Source organism: Ambystoma mexicanum, chromosome 5p (assembly GCF_040938575.1).
Source record: "Ambystoma mexicanum isolate Mex_15411 chromosome 5p, UKY_AmexF1_1, whole genome shotgun sequence".
Lineage (NCBI taxonomy): Eukaryota > Metazoa > Chordata > Amphibia > Caudata > Ambystomatidae > Ambystoma > Ambystoma mexicanum.
This window is the reverse complement of record NC_090930.1, coordinates 151138969-151162489: the sequence shown is the minus strand read 5'-3', so window position 1 is coordinate 151162489 and position 23521 is coordinate 151138969. Positions and strand designations below refer to the sequence as shown.

General features: G+C 47.0%; 1 protein-coding gene across 1 annotated transcript in view; it reads right to left on the bottom strand.

Annotated features, from left to right (window-relative positions):
* The window catches only part of LOC138480807 (pre-mRNA 3'-end-processing factor FIP1-like), an 889709-nt gene that overhangs the window by 404298 nt on the left and 461890 nt on the right, over window positions 1-23521 (bottom strand). The window contains exon 9 of the mRNA XM_069612552.1: window positions 16021-16126. Coding sequence (XP_069468653.1) covers window positions 16021-16126 — 106 coding nt within the window. The remainder of the gene's footprint in view (window positions 1-16020; window positions 16127-23521) is intronic.

Below are 23521 nucleotides of genomic sequence, written 5' to 3'. Positions count from 1 at the left end.
TTTTTTATTTCTCTTACTTCCTTGTTGAGTAAGAATAGTTTTTATTGCAATGTGCTTATGTAGAAGTAGTTCTAGGGTTTTGGTTAGCAATTCATAGGATAAGGAGAGATGAAAAATAAGTGGGCACATGCTACCTGGAACATTTCTGATTCTGCACTTAGTTTGGTTTTCTTTGGTTTGAGATACATCCCATCTGAAGCAGGAAGACTGGCCTAATGATTTGGCATAAGGACTGGGCTAAACATCTAACAGCCATGAAAGCAGAAAATAGAAGCTACTGTGGAATGCCGCCGTCACAGGCAGGAAGGCCTCAGAGATGGGCATCCATAGCCCTCCCTCTTTGAGTTTGAGAAGTACACAGTTCTGAAGCTGCTGGCTCAAGTCCCAAGGCTACCTCGCAGAAGCAGCCAGCCAGTTACGAAATGTACTTGATTCCCTCTCTTCGGCAAAATGGCCTGTTATGAATATGTACGGTTAATGGGAGGAGATTAATATGTAGCTTTGCATTGTACATAAGTATGAGCCAGGCCTGGGAGGGGGCAGAGTCGATGCAGCCCTCTAGAGCCTGGTGTGTGTGTTTTAACATTACAGCGCTTTTACACCCCACTTCTGGCTTTGTGTATTATTTGTGTCCGAGTGCCGAGTGCCTGGAATTCCTGAGACGGCGTGAGGGAGCTGGATTTGCACTAGTCTCGGGGGAGCAGGACGAACGAATGTAACACCAACCACCAGCACCTCAGTTTTGGATCTGTTCAGCCAATTTGCTGTCATCCAGGCGCCGAGATCTTCCAAGCAGCACTGTAGCCGAGACGCAGTGTCGGCCCTGGTGAGGTCCAGCCGCACCAGAATCTGCATATCGTCGGCACAAGAGTAATATCTGAAACCATGCGACAGGATAAGAAGGAGGGGACAGATGTACATATTGATAGGAGAAAGCGCTGATCCCTGGGGGACACCACAGGAGAGCAATCCCGGGAGGGAGCAGAAAGGGGGCAGGGATACTGACTGGGTCCGTTTGAAAAAAAAGCTTGAAACCAGTCAAGGACCTGACCTGAAATGCCAGCATCAGACAACCAAGCCAGGAGAGTGGAGCGGTCCACTGTGTCAAATGCGGCTCACGGGTCCAACAAGAATACCGCTCCGACCCCACCCTAGTCGACTAACCGGGCCAGATCATCCATAACAGAGTTGAGAACAGACTCTGTTCCCCTTCCAGGACGAAAGCCAGGCTGGAGTGATCAAAAAAGCCAGACAATTGAAGGAAAGAGGAAAGAAGGGGTGAGACCAGGGTCTCAAGCAGCTTCATATTAAAAGGTAGCAAAGAGATGGGTCTGAAATTGGCCATGACCTTAGGGTCGAAAGTGGGCTTCTTCAGCAGAGGAAGCACTAGTGCGTATTTAAGTTGGCTAGGAATTCTACCAGTTTGAAATGAGTTATTGAGAGCAGTAGTAATGTGAGGGAGTAACTCAGTAGTATCGTTGATCAAGGTGAGGGGAATAGCATCCGCCGGAGAGGCAAATTTAAGGCTATGAAGGGCCTTAAGTATCTCGAGCTCAGAGAACAGAGGGAAGGAAGACCACGAAACCGTGGGAACAGAGAGCAAGGGAAAGCACAGGCGGTCAGTAGTGACAGGGGTTGCTTTGGCAAGATCAGCATGTATCATTTCAATTTTAGAGGAGAAGAAGGATGCAACAGAGTCACACAGAGCATGAGACGGACTAACTGCCGGGCCTCTTTTAGTTGGGGCAGAGAGAGAGCTGACCAATTCAAAAAGGGCCTTGGGTTAATTTATGGCTGCTTCTACCTTAGACTCAAAAAAGGCCTTTTCTTTCCAGGACAATAGCCTGGTGATAGACAGCAGGTTGCGAAATGTAAGCTTAGCTGAAGGAGAATAGCATATTCTCCAATTCCTTTCAGCTTGTTTGCAGGCCAGTTTTTTTAGCTTAAGTTCTTCAGAGAACCACGGCTCTGAGCTATGATGGGTGCCTTCGAACAATCAGAGGAGCCATGAGATCGGCCACTTCCAGGAAGGCGTTCGACTACAGTGAGAGTGTGGGGGCTGTCAGATGTGAGTCTAAGTAGGGCTGCAGTAAGCTCAGATTTAGGTATTTTCCACCAGTCACGTCAGAGCAGCTAATTTGTGAACTGAAGGCATAGAAGGGTAGTAAGGGAGAGAGAACTGGATCAAAAAGTGATCCGACCATAAGAGAGGGTAGAGTGAGTTAATCAAAATGGAGGATGTAGGGGCACATATAAAATCAAGGGTATTGCCTAACTGATGTGTAGGCTCGTCAATCAGTTGCGGGAGCCCTAAATCGTCCATGGATGACAGGGAAGACGGCACCTGGTAAGGATTAAACGTATTAGGTGACATGTTAAAATCACTGGCGACCCAGAGATTCGGGTATTCCGTTATAAGTTACGATATGAATTCTGGAAAAGCAGTGCAAGAAAATAGCATCAGCGCCAGGAGGTCGATATACTACTAAGATGGTCTGAGTAGACTTAGAAGAGATGGTAATATGTTCAAGAAGACACTCCATCCTCAAGGAGTAGGCAGGAGTGGTGCAGCGGGTAGTATAAGCATCTTCATACATAATGGCAACCCCTGCGCCAGGGTGAACGGCAGTACGGTCAACATGGATCAAACTGTAGCCCAGTGGCAAGGCCTGGAAAACGGATGGGCCGGAGGATTCCTGAAGCCAAGTTTCCGTAAGCAGAAGAAAATCAAACTGATGTGTGGACACAAGATCATGGCAATGCACGGCGTTCGCTACCAGCGAGCGTGTGTTCAACATGCCACATTTAAGGTTATCAGGAGTGGAAGTGGTTGAAACCTGGGGATGAGATAGAAACCCTAGTGGCAAAGATGTATCGGGGGCATCAGAGAGATTAACAAGGTGCAAGTCATATCCCTTGTTCTCTGCAACATACCGGTTTCGGCAATTGTTTCTTCCAGTTTGGACGGGCGGGCACAGACAGGCTTGCCTTAAGCGCTCCTTTGGCGCGCTGACGATGCGCCCGTCTGCTGTGCGGACATGAGCTCTGGCACAAATGCCTGGAGAGCGTCACGTGGGAGCCGAGGAAGCTGGGTCCAACAGTCAAAGAAAGAGGACTGAGGGACTGTGACTAATACCCATAGAGATCACAAAAGTTCAGGCAGCATAAAGATGCAGGAATTTATGAGCCAGAGCACAGAGAAGATTTTACATGCATAGTCTAAAAGCACTAAAATGCAGTTTTAAAAACACATTAAATCAGGACAGGCAGCTGCGAAGGCTTTATATGGGCCCCAAGGGGCACCTCACCTCCTCCTGTGTGATTGATAGCCTTGGCTATGCATGAATGGGAGAAACCTGCTTAAAAGGTGAGGGGTTTGGGACTAGAGGGAGAGTCAACCAGTGGCAGAAACAAATGGCTAAGAAACCGTAAAGGAAGCTTGCTGCATCCTCCTGGACCTTTGAATTGCCCGAGAAGCCCTGCTGCAGTGCTGAAACTCTTTTTTAAAACGTCAAGAGAAGCTCCAGAAACGACTTCTTCCCTTGGGTAGTGGGACCAACTAACCCGAGACGAACTCCACTGGGCCATCTTACCCGACTGGCTGTACTTCTTTGCTGCTGCAAGAACCGAGTGCTAGGGGTCGAGAAATCCATAGTCGAGTGCAATGTCTGAAATCCGGCCAGAAGCTCCAGGAGTCTCCTAAGGACCCTCCAGAAGCAGGACGACCCGAGCTTGAGTCCCCTCATCAGAGTGCAGGACCCAAGGAGTGAAGGAAGCCCAACCGGTACCTGAGATCCGCAGTGGTGCTGTTTACCGAGCGATGAACCGTGATGTGCCGCTGAACTGAAAAGAACCCATAGCTGCCGACAAACTCCAAATTGCTGCCACAGGAGTCCTCCAGACGTCTTCCCTCTAACTCTGTTTTCACAGGCTTCACAGCTTGTGACCCTACAAGTGATTTCTACAAACACTCTAACTTTGTGCAAGACTTATTATCTAAGAAGTGCCTCAGCTCCATACACTGTGCTCCAATTGACTTTGGCTGTCCTGGCTCCCTGCAGACTCTTCTAGTCCATTGACTTTGATACTTCTGTCCCTCATAGGTGGTAACTTGTTTTAGACTGTTATTGCTGGGAAAGGCTGGTCTAGACTTCATTGGAAGACTTAAATATACTCACATGCCCCGAGAACCTATTTAACTCTTTTCTTTCCTTTAACCTTTCCTTTCTGCAAACTCAGAATCTGCAAAGTATAACTAGTGATATATAATTGCCATTACTGTCCTTGTGAATGAAGTCACCTTCGGGTGTAGGAAGTGTGCAAATAGCATCTCTAAAGAGTATCCACTAAACTTGTGCTGAGCCTGACAAGTATTTTAAAGTATATTTGATTGTTACCTAAATTGCCCTTTTTAAAGAATGCTCATTTAAAAATGGATGCTAAATAATTAAATCACTATTTATAAGTGTCATTTGGTTACTAGCAAATATGAATTTAATTGCTACAGCTCCACAGCTCACATTTACCCCTCTTGAGATAGGCCTGGCTGCTCAGTCACACTACCAATTTGTATAGTACAGACCTATACCAAAAGGTGGGATACCTAATACCAAGCAGGTAAGTATTGTGTAGTCTCACACAGTGTTACTACACCAATTCTTACGAAACAGGCAGCAGAAGACCAATACCTGAAGTACCTGAAGTACCTCGACCACTTGTGAGTGCATTGTCTTCCGCAGTCCTAATCTAGCCAGATCTTCATGGGCATCCAGAGGACCTTACAGAAGCAAGAAATCCATGTCCAGAGTCCCCTCAACAGAGTCAAAAACAGAGGGATCAAGGAAATCCCAACCAAAGCTTTTCGTTCTTCAGTGGCGCTGAGAAAAAGGCACAAAAACCACAAAGTTGCTGAATCGATGGAAATCCATTGCTGCCAAGTCTGATAGAGGGTTGCCGCAGGAGCCCTCCAGACGTCCTCCTTTTCGTCACCACAACCAAAGACCAGGAACAAGGGTCTACTGCACTGCATCATGAAAGCAACCAGTTGGAATACGTTCTTCATTCTAAAGGTACTGTGGGTATTTTATCCTTTTGCCATTTGGGGTGCTTCCTATCTTGGGGAGTGCGATTTAACCCTATACTAGTTGACCGCAACTTAGCTTCACTGGCCTAACAGGTTACTAACATCACTGTTTCTTATGTTTAGCTGGATACATTATTATAGCTAAAGGATACCACTACTGCATTATCAGATTATGTCCTGTGGGGAAAAACTGTCTTTATGTCACTTTAGTTTTTGAATGGTTTATGGGACGAAGAGGTCCTTTTTATATGTTTTGGATTGAATACATTTTGATATATTTTTTCTACACCGGACCATTTCATCTTTAACATATGTTGATTAAGATGTTGCGTAAACCTTGCCTGGGTTCATGTTATGTCTACAACGTGTAGTGCTACATCAAAGGGCAGCTTGTTGTGGAAGTGCTTGTTCCCATACAGGTTTTAAATGTTGAACACTTTAATGCTGGGATAATAGACTGCCTGCATCCCTTTGGGAGAATCCAACTGTTCTTATAACCCATCAGTCTGTTCTGATCTAACCCTAACCTTTCCTTCTTTAAATAACTCAATATTGCAAAGGTGATACAACTATAAATGTTATACTGACCTCAAATGACAACACCTCTGGGTGCTGGAAAATGTGTAACATATGAATGACTTACTCACCTGCTTTATTGTTCACTTTTTTTTTTATTGAATCCTAACATGGCATTAAATGTTACAGGCAATTACTGCTTTTTAAAGAATGCTTAAAATATCTGTGTATAAATAAATGTATTATATAACTTAAGTGTGTAGGTGTTTCATTGCATACTTGTATTTACTGGTTTAATTGCACAGCTCTACAGCTCACAGTACCCCTCTTAAAATAAGCCTGGCGGCTCAGTCACACTACCAACTTGTGTAGTACAGACTTATACCAAAGGTAAGGTTACCTATTGCCAAGAGGACAAGGCTGATGTTGTCTCCCACAGGGTTACTACATAAAATCTTTCCTAACAGCAACAATCAAATACACTTCAAAAACACACTCCTTCAGTTTCAGTTAAGCAAGAAGATACCCTTTTGGGATGTCACACACTTCCTACAGCCTGAGGGGACTTCAATTGCTAGGACACTGTGGACTTTCATATCACCTTACACTTAAATGCATTTAACATTGTATTTAACATTGCTAGTTGTTCGAGCTCGTGCTACCCAGCACTGTTACTTTTACTGTGTGCACAAAATCATTCTGATTTATTGTCAGAAACGCGAGTAAAAGCAGTAACCTCTCGGTCTGCAAGCATGGTGGAAGCCTTGGGAACTACAATTCTCAGACTCCCTTGAGGATAAATTCTCAACACAGGCGCGAGCGCGCTGGTAAGAACCTATACATTAGCTTCAGTTCCTCCTCCCAACCGATAGCTGTACCTTACTTACCTGATTTTACTTTGTTCTGCTACTGTAGCAATTGTCTCTCATTGCGTCTTTTTCAGACTGATTTTACTCTCTCCGGATCACCGTGATTGTTGTTTGTTTAACATCGAGCTAGTGCTTTTTAGCACCGTTATTTTTACTGTGTGCACGAAATCATTCTGATTTTTTGTCAGACACGCGAGTAAAAGCAGTAATCTCTCGGCCTGCACGTTTGGTGGAAGCCTTGGGAACTACAATTCCCAGACACCAACAAGAATAGATTCTCAACACATGCACAAACGTGCCTGGCGCTAGCGTGCCGGTTTGTGTAAGGGAAGTGTAAGTGAGACAAGGAGCCGTTACATCTGACATTGCTCTCCTAGGATAAGGTGCATAGTGCTTTCCTTATATTTTATTGCTCCTTCTCACCGTAAGTAATTAAAGTATGTCCCGCAGTGACCTGATCAGACATATTCAGTTTAACCAGAAACTTAGACTGCATGCTGAGACAAGGGACTTCCCATTAGTCATATTGCCCAACACTGAAACCCCTACCGTAGGCAGGTTAACGGCAGATACTTTCCAGACTGAATTGATCCGCCCCCAATTGCCCTGCCAGACTTCCAGGAGCAACTACTGCTTGCCTGGGTTCCCTTATCAAACCCCTGACTCCATGTTTAATGGCCAGAGACTTCAACCTATGGGCTAACAAGACTTCTGATCCAGAGGCGTGTTCCATGGTGAATTTGATGGCAAACATGGGCTTTAAACAACTTGTAAATACAGCCACACGCCAAAAGAGAAATACGCTAGATTGTATATTGACCAGAAACCAGCAGACTACACCTATAGAGGTCAAAGCCTGTTGTTGGTCTGATCATCATTTTATCCATTTTTCACTCCTTACTCCAGATATTAGGACGAAGAAAGCAGGGGTGCGTACTAAATCAACCCTGCGTAGATGTACTAGCAAGGTTACCCATGAGGCTTTTACATGTATATATTTACCATTAGTGTCAGCAAATGATATTACACTGGACTCTTGTACATCTCAATTACTCAGATTATTAAACCAAACATATGACACGCTAGCACCACTCAAACTTAGTTTGGGAAGGAAAGAAATTCATCCTAATGCAAGCAAATGGTTTTCCGCAGAAGTGCTAGCAGCATGACACATCAAAAGGGCTGCTGAAAGAAGTTGGCGGAAATGTTCCAATAAAAATACCCTGGCACTTGCCAAACATTATAAGAATGTTATCTGGGCAGCTAAAAAAAGAAACCTTAGAGGAGCGCATAATGGGTGCTAGATCTAACACCAGAGAGCTCTTTAACACCTTAGCTGAGCTAAAAGGAAAGTTCATGAATCTCCATTACAGGCAAATGATGCATGGTGTCAGAAAATCCATGACGCCTTTATATACAAGGTCAGACATCAAAAGACCATAACACAGAACCCTATTGACCAGGCAACCGGCTCTTCTTCTGCTGCACATTACCATGCTGCTAGTGTGGATGAGACGGACAAGGACGATGTTTTTTCTTTCAAGTAGGTCAAGGTTGAGGATGTACTTTCAACAGTGGAAGAATTGAAGCCTACCCGCTGTAAGGGAGATATTTTTCCTGCATTAATGTGGACTACCCTTTGACATGTTGGCGGGGCTGTGGACAGACCGGGAACTTGATTCATATGCGGCGGGCTGGTCAGGTAGCGGGACATATTGGAAAGAAATTTTGAGTCACATCAAGGAAATGACTGGGGCACAACTACCTTTTTTTTTTTTAAAGATTTTTATTAATTTTATTCAAACCAAACCATACAAACCCAACACGCAGTGCCATTTACAACAGTTCCATTAAACACCATTTCGTTTATTTGCCCACTGCTCCCCCAGTCCCTCCCTCCTTTATGAGCCTATTTGTTCTTTACATTCAGTATCTGCTACATGTGGCAGGGTATCACTTCCCTCGGATTCTGTTGGATCCGATATAGATCCGAACAGTTCTGCTATTAATAATTTCCATGCCATCAGGGTACTCCCTTCTTCCTCCCCACTCATGCTGCTCGCCTCTTGCCATACGATCGTTTCAGCCTCCGCCCATTTCTGCAACTCCTTCCACCATACCTCCACCGGTGCCTTGTGACACTTCTTCCATCCCATGGCAATTCTCCGCTTTGCGAGCACGTATGCCATATCTTTCAGTTTCCCAACATGTTTACGTTTCCGTGTCTGGGGAACCCTCCCAGCAAGCATGCCCAGGCCGTGTCTATGATGAGTGTGACCCCCTTCTCTGCTAGTTTTTGTGCCACTTCACCCCAAAAACACTCAATTACTGGACATGACCAAAACATGTGTCATGTCAGCGTTTTCCATGTCGCACTTAGGACACGCCTTTCGGCCAGTGTTACCGAACTTAGATATCCTTAGAGGAGTCATGTATGCTCTATGCGTTATATACAGCTGTATTTGTTTTAGTCTGGCATTTCTTGACACCTTCTTGTGATATCCCAGGGCACGTTCCCACATCCCATCTTCCATCGGGGCCCCCACCTTTGCTTCCCAATCCAGTCTCAGATGTGTCAATTCTTTCCCAACCTTAGTCATCACCATCTCATACAATCTAGAAGTCTCATGCCCTCCCTCCGATAAATCATATTACTCCCATAATAGCATCTAGTTCCTCTATCAATACTGTTTCAGGCCACGTTTTCCGAATTTTCTGAACTCTCTCATGATTCGTAACATATTGGCCCGTATGTAATCCCGCCTCCTCCCCAAGTTCATCAAACTCCCTAATGGTCCCCTCTTGCCAAATGTCCCCTAACGTTCCCAGCCCCACCGATTCCCAGTAGGTCCTGATGATCACCCTCAACTGCTTGTCTCCTCCTGCTAAAGCAACCAGCGGTACCTGCGGGGAGCATGGGAATGGGTCCTCCATCATCCGGCATGCTGGACGCCATATTTTCCACCCCAGCATCATCATCCCAGGGCGCTCCTTCATTTCCGTCTCAGGCAACCAGATAATTTCCCTTAAGTAAAACGGGGTACAGTCCTGCCCAAACAACCTAAGTTCAGGGGTCACTTCATCGGAGAGCCACTTGGCCACATATTGTAGTTGACCTGCTACATAGTAGACCTCAAAATTAGGCAGTTTAATACCCCCCTTTTCATAGAAGTTCTGCAACTTCCATAGTGCCACTCTATTCCGGGTACCATGCCACAGGAAGTCCCTACACATACTGTTCAGTTTAGTAAAAAAACCTCTTGGGTATCATATGCGGGACATTACTAAAATAATGTAGAAGCCTAGGTAGGACCACCAGCTTAAGCACTGCCCCCCCCTCCCATCATTGCTAGGGGCAACTTCTCCCAAAACTTCATTCATTTCCAGATTTTCTCAATGGCTATCTTGGTGTTGTGCTTATGTTCCTCTTCCGCCATGTGATACACGTCTATTCCAAGGTAACGGAAAGACCTAACCACCCATGGTATTTGTAACACCGGTAATCTTTCCACAGGGGTTCCCTTATAGCTACCCAATAGAAATATGCTAGATTTTTGAGGATTCACTGCTATGCCGGACAACCCCGCGTACCTCTCCATCACTTCCAGAAGATATTGTAGATTTTCTTCTGGGTATTTCAAGTAATAACAAATCGTCCGCATATAAGGATATTAGGTGTCGTTCCCCCCCCCTACTTCAATACCTATCATATTGTTGCCTGAGGTATATTGCTAGGGGCTCCAGGGCTAGAATGTAAAGCATCGGGGACCAGGGGCACCCCTGCCTGGTGCCTCTACTAAGTTGCCATCTCTCAGATATCACTGATCCTGTTCAGACTCTAGCTAGCGGCTCACTGTACAGCATTTTCGCCCACCTGATGTAACCCGGCCCCATTCCGTATCCTCCCAGGGCCGCCAACAACCATGGCCACTTAGCCGAGTGAAAAGCTTTTACTGCATCTAAAGACACAATCGCCATTTCGCCTTCATTCCTACCCCCCCATTCGACCACCCGGTGAAGTCGCCTGTGGTTGTGAGTTATATTCCTATTTGGGACATAGCCCGTTTGGTCTGGGTGGATTAATTTGCTAATTACACTTCGCAATCTATTTGCTAGAACAGCCGTCAATATATTGGTGTCCTGGTTCAGCATCGACCGAGGCCTGTAGGAGCCACAACTATGCCCTGGTTTGTTGGGTTTGGGGAGCGGTATTATGATCGCTTCTCTGAGTGACTCCGGCAACATTCCCACCTCAAACGCTTCGTTAAGCATTTCTAGCATTGGGGGGAGCACTTCCGCTCTATATACTTTATAAAATTCACTAGGGAACCCATCTGCTCCCGGGGTCTTACTGGTAGGCAACTGCCTCACAACCTCCTCCAAGGTAATTGGTGCATCAAGCTCTCCTCTTTCCTCTTCACTAATCTTGGGCAGTCCTATATCTTCTAGTGTTTCAGTTATCTCCTCTCGACTGCCCCCCTCCTTGTCCCCGTATAGCACCCTGTAATAATCTGCAAATTCCTTGTTGACTCCTTCTTGGGTGTCCACTACCTCACCATCTTATCTAGTTATTGTCCTAATCAGGGGCCTAAGGGTTTAGCTCTTGTATAGCCAGGCTAAGAGCCGGCCCGTTTTATCCCCTCCCGCATCCTTTCCCAGTGTTCCGCACATTGCTGCTGTAGTTTAAGTACTAGCTCCGTATCCAAACTGCCACTTTCTAATGCTCTTTCTAGTTCATCTTCTGCTCTTTGTAGGTCAGCCAGTACCCCGCCCTGCAGGCCCTTTGACTTAGCTATGGCAACCCCCCACATCACCACCTTAAAGGCTTCCCATAGTGTACCTGCCGAGTCAACACTACCAGTATTCACTTCGAAATAGTTAGTAATCTCATCTCTTATATCCTCTCTAAAAACTGGGTCTTTGAGTGCTTCTGCTCGGAGGTGCCATGTCGGAATCCGCGCCCTCGGGGGGCAGTATTGCCACCCGAGGACCAGGGGCGAGTGATCCGAGAGGACCCTCGCCTTATATTCTATTTGAGCAATTTCTGTCATTACATCTAGCGTGGCGAAGACATAATCAAGTATCGTGTCTAGCTGCTGCGGGGCCGAGTAGTGTGAATATTGCTTCCCATTAGGATGTTTTGTTCTCCACACGTCTGCCAAGCCAAAATCATCTAGCAGCACCTGCAATGCTTTAGCCGCTGGGGCGGGCCCATCAATCTTGCTATCTGATCTGTCTACCTTGGGGTTTATTACACAATTGAAATCCCCGCCCCAAAATCACTGCATCACCCACACACATACTAAGGTTGGTGCACAGAGTTTTGAAGTATGCCGCCGTGTTTTGATTGGGGGCATACATATTTACAATGCATACCTCTTTATTCTCCACCAGCCCTTTCAATATGACCATCCTCCCATCAGTTTCCACCACTTCCTGTATTAGCTGGAACGGGACATGCGGCGCCACCCAGACAAGCACTCCTCTAGCCTAGGCAGAGTAGGACGAACCCACCACAATCCCTTTCCATTTTTTCCCCCACTAGCTCCATCTTTTCCCGCATCAGATGCGTCTCCTGTAATAGTGCAATATCTATCTTTTGCCTTCTCAAATACAGCATGACCTTATTCCTCTTCATATAACTATTAAGTCCCCTGACATTCCACGTTATTATCTTGAGATCTCCCATAGTTCGTTAATACTCTCCTCCTTTACTCCCAGCCGATCCCTCCCACTCGCGCAATGCAGATACAACCCTTTGGCTCTTCCATATAGGCTCATGTTTAAACTTAAACTCCTCATAACTATGTACACACCAAACTTCCCGCCTCCCTCCTCTCCCCCCACCCATCCCTTCCCCAACTACACCCTCCCCAACTGTTGCCCAGCTCCATTCCTGGATCTCAGGCACCCCCGCATCAAGCCCTGTCCAGCACAAGCCTATGCCCAGGGCTCAGTAGGGTGAAGTCGCCCTAATGGCCACTTAGCTATTAGTATTTCGGGGTGGGTCGCTTCCATCCTGTTGCTCCTATTTTCAAATTTATTACGCTTTATGTTATCACTATGCGGCTTCCAATTACATTTTACCCACTATATTCCAGTCCATGCCTAGCACAAGGCCCGAATGCTACCCAGTGTTCAACCAGTCCCACTTTCTCGGTGTAATCAGGAGCACCCTCCCACTTACCCCCTCAATGTCTGTGGCACAAGTTTTTCAGTTGTCATGTTCCTGCCGGTCACGGTCCACTTCCTTTTCCGGGCAGCCTTGCAGGTCCTGCCACGTCACCACCTCCACAGGAGTATCAAAAAAAGCGCTCTGCTCTTATGTAGCACCTTCAACCTTGCCGGATACAGAAGCATGTACTTGATTCCTGCTGCCCGCAGCCTCCTCTTGACGGCCACGTAGCTGTATCTCTGTCTCTGCACCAGCATTGTGTAATCTGGGTACGTTGTAATGTTAGTGGATGCTTTCTTTATTGTTCCGCCTTTACGAAAATATTCCAGGATCATCTCTGTCTCTATAATTCAGTATCCTCGCGATGATCGGTCTCGGCGGAGCCCCAGGTCATGGTTTCCTCATTAAGGCGCGGTGCGCTCGCTACACCGTGAACCCCTGCGAAAGCTTGTCTGCTCCTATCTCCTGGAGGACCATGTTCTCCGCGTAGTTTGTAGGGTCTTGGCCCTCCTCCCCCTCCGGCAGGCCGACCACCCGTATGTTATTTCTTCTCGCCCTTCCCTCCGCCTCTTCCACCCGGTTTTCAAGGTTGGCAACCTGCTGTTTGAGCACATGAATTTCCTTTGCATTATTTGTGCTGACATCTGTATTAGTCTTTACTGTACTTTCCAGACCACTTGTTCTCTCAGCCAGCGCCCTGACATCTTGCCGTAACAGGGTAAGTTCAGTTCCCACTGCATCAATTTTGTTCTCTAGGGCTGTTCGTAGGTCCGCCATTGCCCCGCCCCATTTAGTGCTCAACTCCGTTATAGCCTCCAGGATCTGACGCTTGTCTCCTTATGGGGCTTCTTCCACAGGAGTCGCGACCGTACTCTGCATCGATGTGGTAGGGGGCCTCTGCTTTTTCGCAAAGACCTCCATTGTGGGTTGTTTCGTCTTGGCTCTTAAACCTTTCACTGACATAATGCCCCCCTGCACACGTGTCTGGTTCCGGCTCAGTGCTGCTGTTGTTGTAGTTCCAGCCGTCGGGGTCTCTGCCCTCCAGCCTACATATGTTGCGGCACATAAGATTGTTATTCAGGTGGATTGTAGCCTCCCACGTATTACTTCTGCGCATAATCCTTGTGGTCACGTGTTCGCCAACACCTCCCCCGTGGTCAGGTTGCCTTGGCACATGCAGTGTAAGCCGGATTGGGCGTCCCTTTGAGGTTGTAATAAGCACTCTCACTTATTGGTTTTTGTTTGCCCTCAGTGTCACTTAGTGTCGCTTTTAGGAGTACGTTAGTGTAGCGCTCCACTGGCATCCCCGCCCTCTCCGGGCGATTTCCTGTGAATTTACGGTTGTATCACTCCGCAGGCCCCTTGCTGTATTACTCCCAGCACCCTTTCGCACCGGGTTATAGCCCTACCAGTTTTTGGGCTGTGTGCTTATTTCTTGTCATGCCTGGGGTGTCACTCAGCTAGGTGAGACAAGTCCATTTTGATACTGCTAGCGAGCCCGCCTAATGTGTGGCGCGCAGGGTCTCACTTATTGTGTAACAGCCATCCCTGTTGTGTAGCAGTCTTTGCTTCCCATCTGGGGCGTGCACGGCTTATTTCCCATGTGCATAAATTGGGACTCAGCTGGTGCCTTTTCCTATTGCACCAGCGTAATTTCAACAATGTTATATGCCCCTGGGGCTTTTGTTTATACTGAGCCTATCTCAGCGTCAACGCGCTTGGCTGACATGCTGCTGGAGCCCTTGGGCCATGCTCCCCAGCTTTTAATCCCCAGTGTAAGTCTGCTGGTGTCTGAATGCACCGTCTGTCAAATGGTGTGCACGTTGTTCGCGGAATTGACTTGCAACAATGTTACTGTATATTTATTGAAAGCGACTTTACAGGCTCAGCCTCGCAGGATATATCAATCGGCAATGCCTCCTTTGCTATTATTCCTGATTCCTGCAGTCCGCCGGAGGCAACTTTCTCTTCGCGCTACAGCGCGTCTCGAGCGGGCATCAGCCCTGCGCCCGTCCAGCCCCGCTGCACCAACAATGCCAGCCGCACCCAGCAGTCGCAGGCCGCACTCCACAGCACCCCGGCCCGCACGGACCCAGGTCACTTGCCTGATTATTGTACGCTTTTACAGCGGTGTGCTTCCCGTTCCGCAGCTTCCTCGGGGAAGCCGTCGCTGTTTATCTGTGCTGGTGCTTGTTTTATACAGTAATCCAGTGGTCCGCGTGCACGCCAAGCTGTTTCCTCATTAATTGTTGTAGTCGGCACGTTTGGGAAAGGCTCTGGTGTCCCGGAAGCATCGCTTCTTTGTCCCAGCACTATCATTACTCTCCAAGGCTCCTTTGTTTAGGGACGAGGGCCATTTTGGTTCCAGTCCTTCGATCGTTGTCCTGAACTTCAGCCGTCCATAACTTTTGTTGTACTTGTCTCAGTTGCACGATACCATTCCCGATGGGTTCCGCTTTGTTTCATACAGCATCTGGCCACTTTTTATGCCGATTCCTGAAATTTGTAAGCATGCGCTTCAGATGGATCGATGTACGGATACGGGAGCCCAGGATGAGTGCAGCCTATTCCATGGCTGCCAAACCACGCCCCTCCACAACTACCTTTATATCCGACAGTGGTTCTGTTGGGTGAAGTAGTGGAGGGAATCTATGCTGCCACAGGATGAAACGCCACTCATTACCCAAATGCTGAGTGTGACTAGAATCCATTTAGCTCAAGCATGGAAGAACAGGCAGGAGCCGGGGCCATGTGGTGGGTGATGGCCATGGAAAAGGTGACAGCGTTGGCATACGGATCCTATCAGAAATATCTAAACACGAGGATGCCCTTCCACAAATCTATGGTGGATAGGGAGCAGATGCATTTCAAGCTTAACATACTCCGCATGGTCTCTATTCTCTGACATAGCTCTAGTCTGGGGGTTGCAGACTCAACCTATAAATGCAACGGAATGTGTTAACATAATATGGACCAACTAAATCTAATATTGACAATTTAAATGAGAAAGGGGGCTGGAGGGATGAGAAGTTATAAAAGTTGAAAACAGGAGCCTTTTTTACAACTACAATGAAAATTGAAAGGACAAATGCAAAATCAAGAATGTGCAATGTGAATCTGTTTTATTGGCTTGTCCTATAAAGCTTGATTTTAAAAAAAAGCAAAACACGAGAGAGTGAGAAAAAGATCTCACTCACTCCAGGGTTAAAATTAACTAGGTCCAGCAAAAGAGCTGGGGGTCTAAGGTTGAAGGGAATTAGCACAGAAATTAACATTCTCCCTAACAGCAAGCCTGCCTGTTGACCCCATAATGGTTGAAGAAAATTGACACATGCCAGTTGTTTAACAAACTCAAAAGGATGAGAAAAGCCGTTTACCTGAATGGTATTTTCCTCAGATGGAAGCATTTCTCTGCGCCTTCCTTCCACACGTCTGATGCTGCCAGAATGCCCACCTATTACATCAATGGTTCCAGCAAGCTTCCTGGTGCAAGGCAAATAGATGCATTCAGGTACACAGAGCACAGGCAATGAAAGCAACAGACCAGTTGTGTATTTTCAAGCAGAGTTTAGATTATTACTCGCATTTTACCCGAAGACCTATGCCCATTTTCTCAGTACTACCCAAGTGAGACAAAGCAGAGATTGAGTGGCTGGGCGAGATCAAGAATAATGATCACGCTAATTTAGAAGTTAATTTATATCTCCCATGACTATGTCATACTATCTCACGTGCAGGGTTTGGAGACTCACCCGTGCATGCCTAAGAGTTTTATATTTCAAACCTCCAAAATAAATTTAAAAAACTTTCCCTGACAGGCTTTCCCAAGTTAAAGTAGGTCACCACCAGCTGCAAGGTCCATCGGTGACAGCGACCACCAACAACAAATAAAATATAAAAATATATTCAGAGAACATCTAAAAAAAAAAAAGAAATTGGGAAGTTTGGTTACCTTGAGCGAGTTGAACAAATAGATATTTATGGGATACCTTACTCACCGTAATCGTATTTCTGATGCTTGTATCTGCTTAGATTCACATGCTATGCGTAGGCTATCTAGTGGAAGCTGCAGAGTATTACAGTTGTTTTCGAAACTTGATAATGCATAGCATAATTGTATGCATTTGACTATCCATCTGGAGATGGCATTTCTGGAAATGTGGTCTCCTTCTCTGTCTGTTGGTCTGTTTTTCTCAGCTGTATGGTCTTGTTTACGTAGTAAAGGATCGCCCACCTCACATCCAGTGTGTGGAGTTTTACCTCGGATGAGCTAGTTGGATTCTGAAAGAAAGCCGGTAGATCAATGGATTGGTTCATGTGGAATTTGGAAATTAATTTAGGAGAGAACCTTGGATTTGTACGTAAAACTATTTGTCTTTATGAATGATAAATAAAGGGTCCTGCACTGACAATGCTTGCAATTCACTAACTCTTCTTATGGAGGCAATAGCCACTAACAAGGCAGTCTTGTATGTCAGGTGTTTAAGACTTGACTTATGCATAGGCTCGTATGGGGGCCCCGTGAGCTTAGCGAGTACAACATTGAGATCACAGCCTGGCGGTGGGTTAGAAATTGGAGGGTGGAGTCTCTTTACCCCCTCCATGAATGCCTTGATGACTGGAATTTTTCACCTTGATATCTTACTCTGAGAGGTGGTGTACGCTGATAAAGCCGCCTGGTGGACCTTTATTGAGTTTGAATACTAACCCAGAATCTAACAGTGGGGCATATCATTTAGAATGTGGCATGGAGTCCATTCTAAGGGGTTTATTTGTTATGACTGGCACCAAATTACAAATCTCCTCCACTTGTCGAAATAACTGACTGGTATTTGTTTTATGAGCCTTCTTGAGGATATCCATACACCGTTGTGGCAGATTAAGGTGTCCGAACTCTAATGACCTCAGGAGCCAAGCTGCTAGGTTCATTGAGTGGTCGAGGGTGTACTGTTATTCCCCCGTGTTGGGTCAATAGGTTCATCTGACACAGGAGTTTGATGGGATTGCACATCGCCAGTTTGCGCAAATGTGGATACCACAGCTGTCTTGCCAACATGGCAGCAACTAGGATGAGCGTCATTTGTCGGGGGAGGAAAGTGTAAGCAAATTTCTCTGACCAGTTCATCCATAGGGCGTTCCTCTTGGAGCCTGGTTGGGGGAACCTGGACGCAAAGTTGTTGCTGGTTTTCTCCTGTAGCGAACAAGTCCAGCATGGGATAACCCCACTGAGAGAAGATGTGGTCTATTACACTTGAGTCTAGTTGCCACTCGTGTTCCTCTGGCAGGGGATCTCTGCTTAAAGAGTCTGCTAGAGTGTCGAGTACCCCTGGAACGTGTTGGGGGGATAGGAACATCCCCCACCGGAGTGCCCATCTCCATATTTTCTGTGCCAGCTTGGACAGATTTGGAGAGTGTGCGCCCTCTGGTTTGTTTACATAGAACATTGCAGTGGTACTGTCTGTTAGGATCTGAACCGCCTTGTTCGGCAACTGCGCTTCGAATGCTTGAAGCGCTTTGAATACTGCCAGGAGTTCCAGTAGGTTGATGTGGTTCTGTGCCGTGATGAGAGTCCACAGACCGTGTGCTGTGTGGTGAAGGTAATGTGCCCCCCACCCAGAGAGTGATGAGTCTGTTGCAATGATCGCTTGTGCTTCCGGATCGTGGAAGGGTTTTCCCTTTAACAGGTTTTCCTTTGTCCACCAGCGTAGGTTTTCTACTAGAGTTGGCGAAACAACCACTAGATCGTCCCACTGACCGCTTGCCTGAGACCATTGTTTCACCAACCACTCCTGCATGGGTCGCATTCACAGGTGTGCGTGCAGGACCGCACATTGCCATTATATCTAGCAAACGCATCGCTTTGCGTACGCTTATCTGGCGACCGGCTTGATACTGTGGTATTTGCCGTAGAAAGTTTTGTACCCTTTCCATGGATGGAAAGGCCAAGTCTGCTACTGTGTCTAAGACAGCTCCTAGGAACAGTTTTGTTGTGCTTGGCACAAGGCTTGACTTTTTCACATTTATTGAGAAACCCAATTGGAAGATGAGGTTTATGGTTCTTTACGTGTTTTGTTTGCAAAGATGGGGTGTTTCCCCCGTGATCAGCCAGTCGTCCAGGTAGGGGTACACTGGAATTGCCTCCCTGTGTAGGTACGCTGCCACCACTGCCAGTACCTTGGTGAATACCCTTGAAGCCAACGCTATTCCGAAGGGTAGCACCTTGAATTGGTAGTGCTGGTTTGCTATCTTGAAACGCAAGAGTTTACTGTGCGCTGGGACCATTGAAATGTGAAAATAGGCATCTTTCATATCCAGTGTTGCCATGTAGTCTCACCGCTTTACCAGGGGGATTACCATGCAGAATTACTGTGGCTTTACATAAGTGTTTGCAGGGCTTAAGTCTAACACTGGACAAATAGATTGTTTTTTGGCACAAGGAAGTTGAATAAATATCCTTGTTTACCTCGTTGGACGGAACGATCTCTATGGCATCCTTGAGAAGCAGCGTGTTGACCTCTTCCGGAAGCATGAGCTGTTTATCCTTCGTTGACTTGCTCTGTTGCAGGGGATGGTTTGATGGTTTTTGGATGAGTGCGATACAATAACCTCCTGCTACTGTTGATTGCGCCCACTTGTCCGTGGGGATTTCCCTCCCATGCGTGGGTGAAGTGTGAAATACGTCCCCCTACTGGGGAATCATGGGAGGGGACCTGTAGTGGGCTGTCATTGCTTGGGAGGTGTTCCTCCACCTCTAGATTTGGAGGATCTCCCCTGGCCCCAAGATCGGCACTGGCCTCTTTAGTAACCCTGTGAAGCTTGGCCCTGGTTGTTATTCCAGGAGGAATTTTTACCCCGTCCATAACCAGAGCCTCTGGGGATTTTGGGCACCAAAACGGCGATAATTGCTCCTGCCCCTCTGGCCTGGTGGTTAGTCAGCTGGCCCAGAGACTTTAGGGTGTCGTATTCCTCCTTGGAGGACTTTAGGGCGTCCTCCATGGCTTTGCCGAATAAGACTGTTTCCACTGGCATGTTAAGTAGCATAGCCTGGGTCTCAAGCTTAAAGCCAGACTGGCGTAGCCAAGCGTGGCACATGATTATGGTCCCTTCAGCGATAATCCTACCCGCATTATCTGCAGCATCGAGGTATTTTTAAGAATGCAGCTGGAAGTTGCTTTGTCCGTCAGCTGCTACCAGGGCTAGTTGTGACTTTTAAGGTTCGAGAGCAGAAGCTATAAGGGTAGTAATTTCGTCCAATTTGTGGCAATTATAGCTTGCCAACAGTGTTGAATTGTTGGCGATTATAGTCTGAAAAGCTGCCGAAGTCGATACCTTCCTCCCCATAGTAGAGCTTTTTGCTCTCCTTATCTGGGGGTGCCTCTGAAGAGGCTAGTGGTGTTACTGCCCTTTTACGGGTTGCTGTAACCATGAGGGAATACGGCTTAAGCTGGCCCCTGATGCAGAGCGGGTCAAACAGTGCTGGGTGGAAAAGTTTCTCTACCCACGGGTTTACTGCCTTTGTCTGGTTAGGTGTGGGAGAGGTTTAGGGAGGTGGAAAGGGCGTTTAAGTGAAGTGGGGGCCTGGAAAAAGAGAAGGTGGGCACATGTTGAGTCCCTGCTAAGACATGGAAGACTTTAATTCTGAGCAATTTTTCCTGTTATTGCGGGAATCGGCAAACAGCTACAACAGGATTTTCTGTTATTCAAAATGATTACTGTGAAATTATTGCAGGAATAAGGAGTTAGAAAATAAAAACATCTGCAGTGCCTACATCTACTGGGCGGGGGCAATGGGTGTTTGGTGACAAATTAATTGTTAGATAACGCCAATGGCCATGGCTAGTGGACTCAAAAGAAACATTGGTGCAACGCACAGAGTCCACGGTCAAATGCCATATCTCGTGAGACCTGGACTTGAGGGGAGTATGGCAAGAGGTAGGGGGCACTTGAGTGCCTGGGAGGGAAGGGAAGAGTTTTAGAATTTTGCACGCTTTTAAAAGATAACCATGGTTATTTGCGGGTGTTTAGGATAACTGGGATTATTTGTAGTACATTGCGAATATAACCGTGGTTATGGAAAAAAAAGTTTTAAAAAATGACAAAAAAAAATGAAATGGAATTTTACAACTACAGTGAGGTGGGGTTTAATGGGTGTGGCCGAAGGCTATGGCTACGGAGTTACTTTAAGGAACCAAATTTTGCAATATGGAATGTGGACACGGCAGAAGGCCACGGATAGTGGGCCCCAACAAAACTATTGTCAAGGATTGCCATATGGAAAGTGGACACGGCCGAAGGCTGTGGTCAAAGGCCATGGCTAGTGGGCCTGTTTAGGAAACTTATTGGAGCAATATGTAGAGTGGCCACAGCTGAAGGCCGTGGACACCTAGTGGGTCCAAAAGAAACATATTGGGGTTACAGGTACAGACAGTGGACATGGCTGAGGCTGTGGGCTAGTGTTTTAAAATACACAGTGGGCACAGGCAAAGGCCGTGCTCACTGCCCAAGTTGAAAGGCCCTGGTTAGTGGCCCCGAAAGATATGTACAGTGGCCATGGCCACCTAGTAGGTCCAAAAGAATCATCAGAGAACATGTGCAGTGGACACGGCCGAAGGCCCTGGCTGGCCAGCTAGGGGGTCTAAAAGAAACATATGGGGGAATATGTAAAGGGGACACGGCTGAAGTCCGTGGCCACTGAGGCCAAGGCTAGTGGCCCTTTAGGGTATTAAAATATACAGCGAGCAAGGCCAAAGGCCGTGCACACCAGACCTGGCCAGAGGCCCCGAGTAGTGGGCTCAACAGACATGTATAATGACCACGGCTTTAAACATTGGGGAGACATTTCCTCCAACAAACCACGTAAGTTACATGCGAGTCGAAAGGTAAAGAGATTAGCCTTGAATCCCTTAAACAGAGTTTAGGGTTACTAGAAAAAAAAACAATGCTCCACAATGTTACAAAGTCAATGCTAAAGCAGAGCGATTACATTTTATGCAAAGCCAGCACAAGTCATAGCTGAGAAAGGTGCATGCACAATGGCTTTAGAGGAGCTAATTGTGTTCATCACACCACAGAAGTGGACAGCCTGTGGATGGTGGCCAAAGCAGCTGTCCGAGTCTCGTATCAGCTGTGGAGGTGCAGGGGGCAGCTGTCATCCAAGAAGGATGACATAAGCTCCCAGGATGACATTGTTGCAGCCAAGAAAGAAGAGCAAGATGCTGCGTATTCATCATGCATGCACTTTTGTGGCATCGCCAGTGTGGCCCTGGATGGGGACACACTAGGGGGGGACAAAAAATGGGGTGCATGAACCTTGCAGGAAAACAGCAACAAAGTCAGGGTACTCTCAGAATCTCTTACTTTTCAGGCCCTATCCCTATGTGTGCTGTGATAAATCCAATGGAGTCCATCACATATTCCCTGGTCGGAACCTCCTCCCATGTGGCCAGGGGAAGGAAGCTGCTACATGATCCTGACACTGGGGGTTATTATAGGACGACGGATCACATGGGAAGAGACAACCACTGGGGAGATGGCATGACTTCCCTCTGACCCTGAAGACCTTAATGGCCTATTGTGAACTAACGATTCCCACTGTAGAGGAAGTCAAGAAACCTTTTCATTACTCTCTTCAGGTCGGGCCCCCAACTTTGAGTAGGACACCCACCTCTCATACACACCCTTTTGTTTCTACAAGGTCTTCAGGTGAAACCTCTGAGAAAAACCATCTAAGAAATAAAAGACCCATGACATCCATGGACCACAACTCGCAAAACTACAGGTACTGAGACAAGGAGAAGGCAGTTTCTGCAAAGTAACAAGAGCTCGATGGACAGCATGCACACTCGTTTTCCCAATCCCTCTGTGCACGGTACATTTAAAAATGGCAACCGCACTGTCTGAAGAAGTAGTGCAGGAGAGGATATCAAACCTCATGCTGAGGTTCACAAACAAGGAAAACTGGAAAGCTGCCGGAGCAAGAGGAGAGAAGTTGCATGCAAACAAGAACAACCGTGGACAGTTAAGGAGCCGAGCAGGCGCTCCTGTCACTTCAAACATTCGCAGAAGCAACGTTCTCCATCCAGACAGAGCAAAGCAGCTGTCATGTGACCGCAGAGCCAAATAGGATGCTGGGGGAGTGTCAACAAACCCCAAAGTGTAAAGCGGCTGCAGGAGCAGCAAAGCCAAGCCACCGAGCAGAGTCGGAATCGCTGGGTACCACCGGTGAGTCTGCCCAAAGCAGTTTAGGGTACTCGGGGGGGTTCCGACAAGGAACAAGTTACTTACCTGTAACTGTTGTTCTCCAGCATGGGTCTGGCATGGATTCACATGCTCATGAATATTCCCCGTCGTCAGGCTGGGAATCCTCGGTAAAGAAAAAACCAGTATCAGTTTCGTTTCTGATCTGTCTTTCATAGTAGTAACCAATCACTGATCTCTGCGTCATACTGACCACAGCCAATGACTGCCCTCTACCTAAGCCCCGCCTCTGGCAGCCATCTTCAGATTTGGTAGCACGTGAAGTGGCAGTATGACCAAGTGAGGAGCCGCAGAGGGGTAGGCGGGAGGGTTCGCATGTGAATCCATGCCAGACCCATGCTGGAGAACAACAGTTACAGGTAAGTAACTTGTTCCTTCTCCAGCATGGGGTCTGGCATGGATTCACATGCTCATGAATAAAGAATACATAGCAGTACACACATGCACAACCACGTGAGGTGGCAAAGGCTCAACATTAAGCATTACATCAAACTTAACATTAAGCAAATCTTACCTCGTCACCAGGCTCACCTTAGGCGAACAGGTTGCGCAGCACTGCTTGGCCGACCCTGGACTCCTCCCTGGAATCCCGATCGATGCAGTAGAATTTCGTGAAGGTGT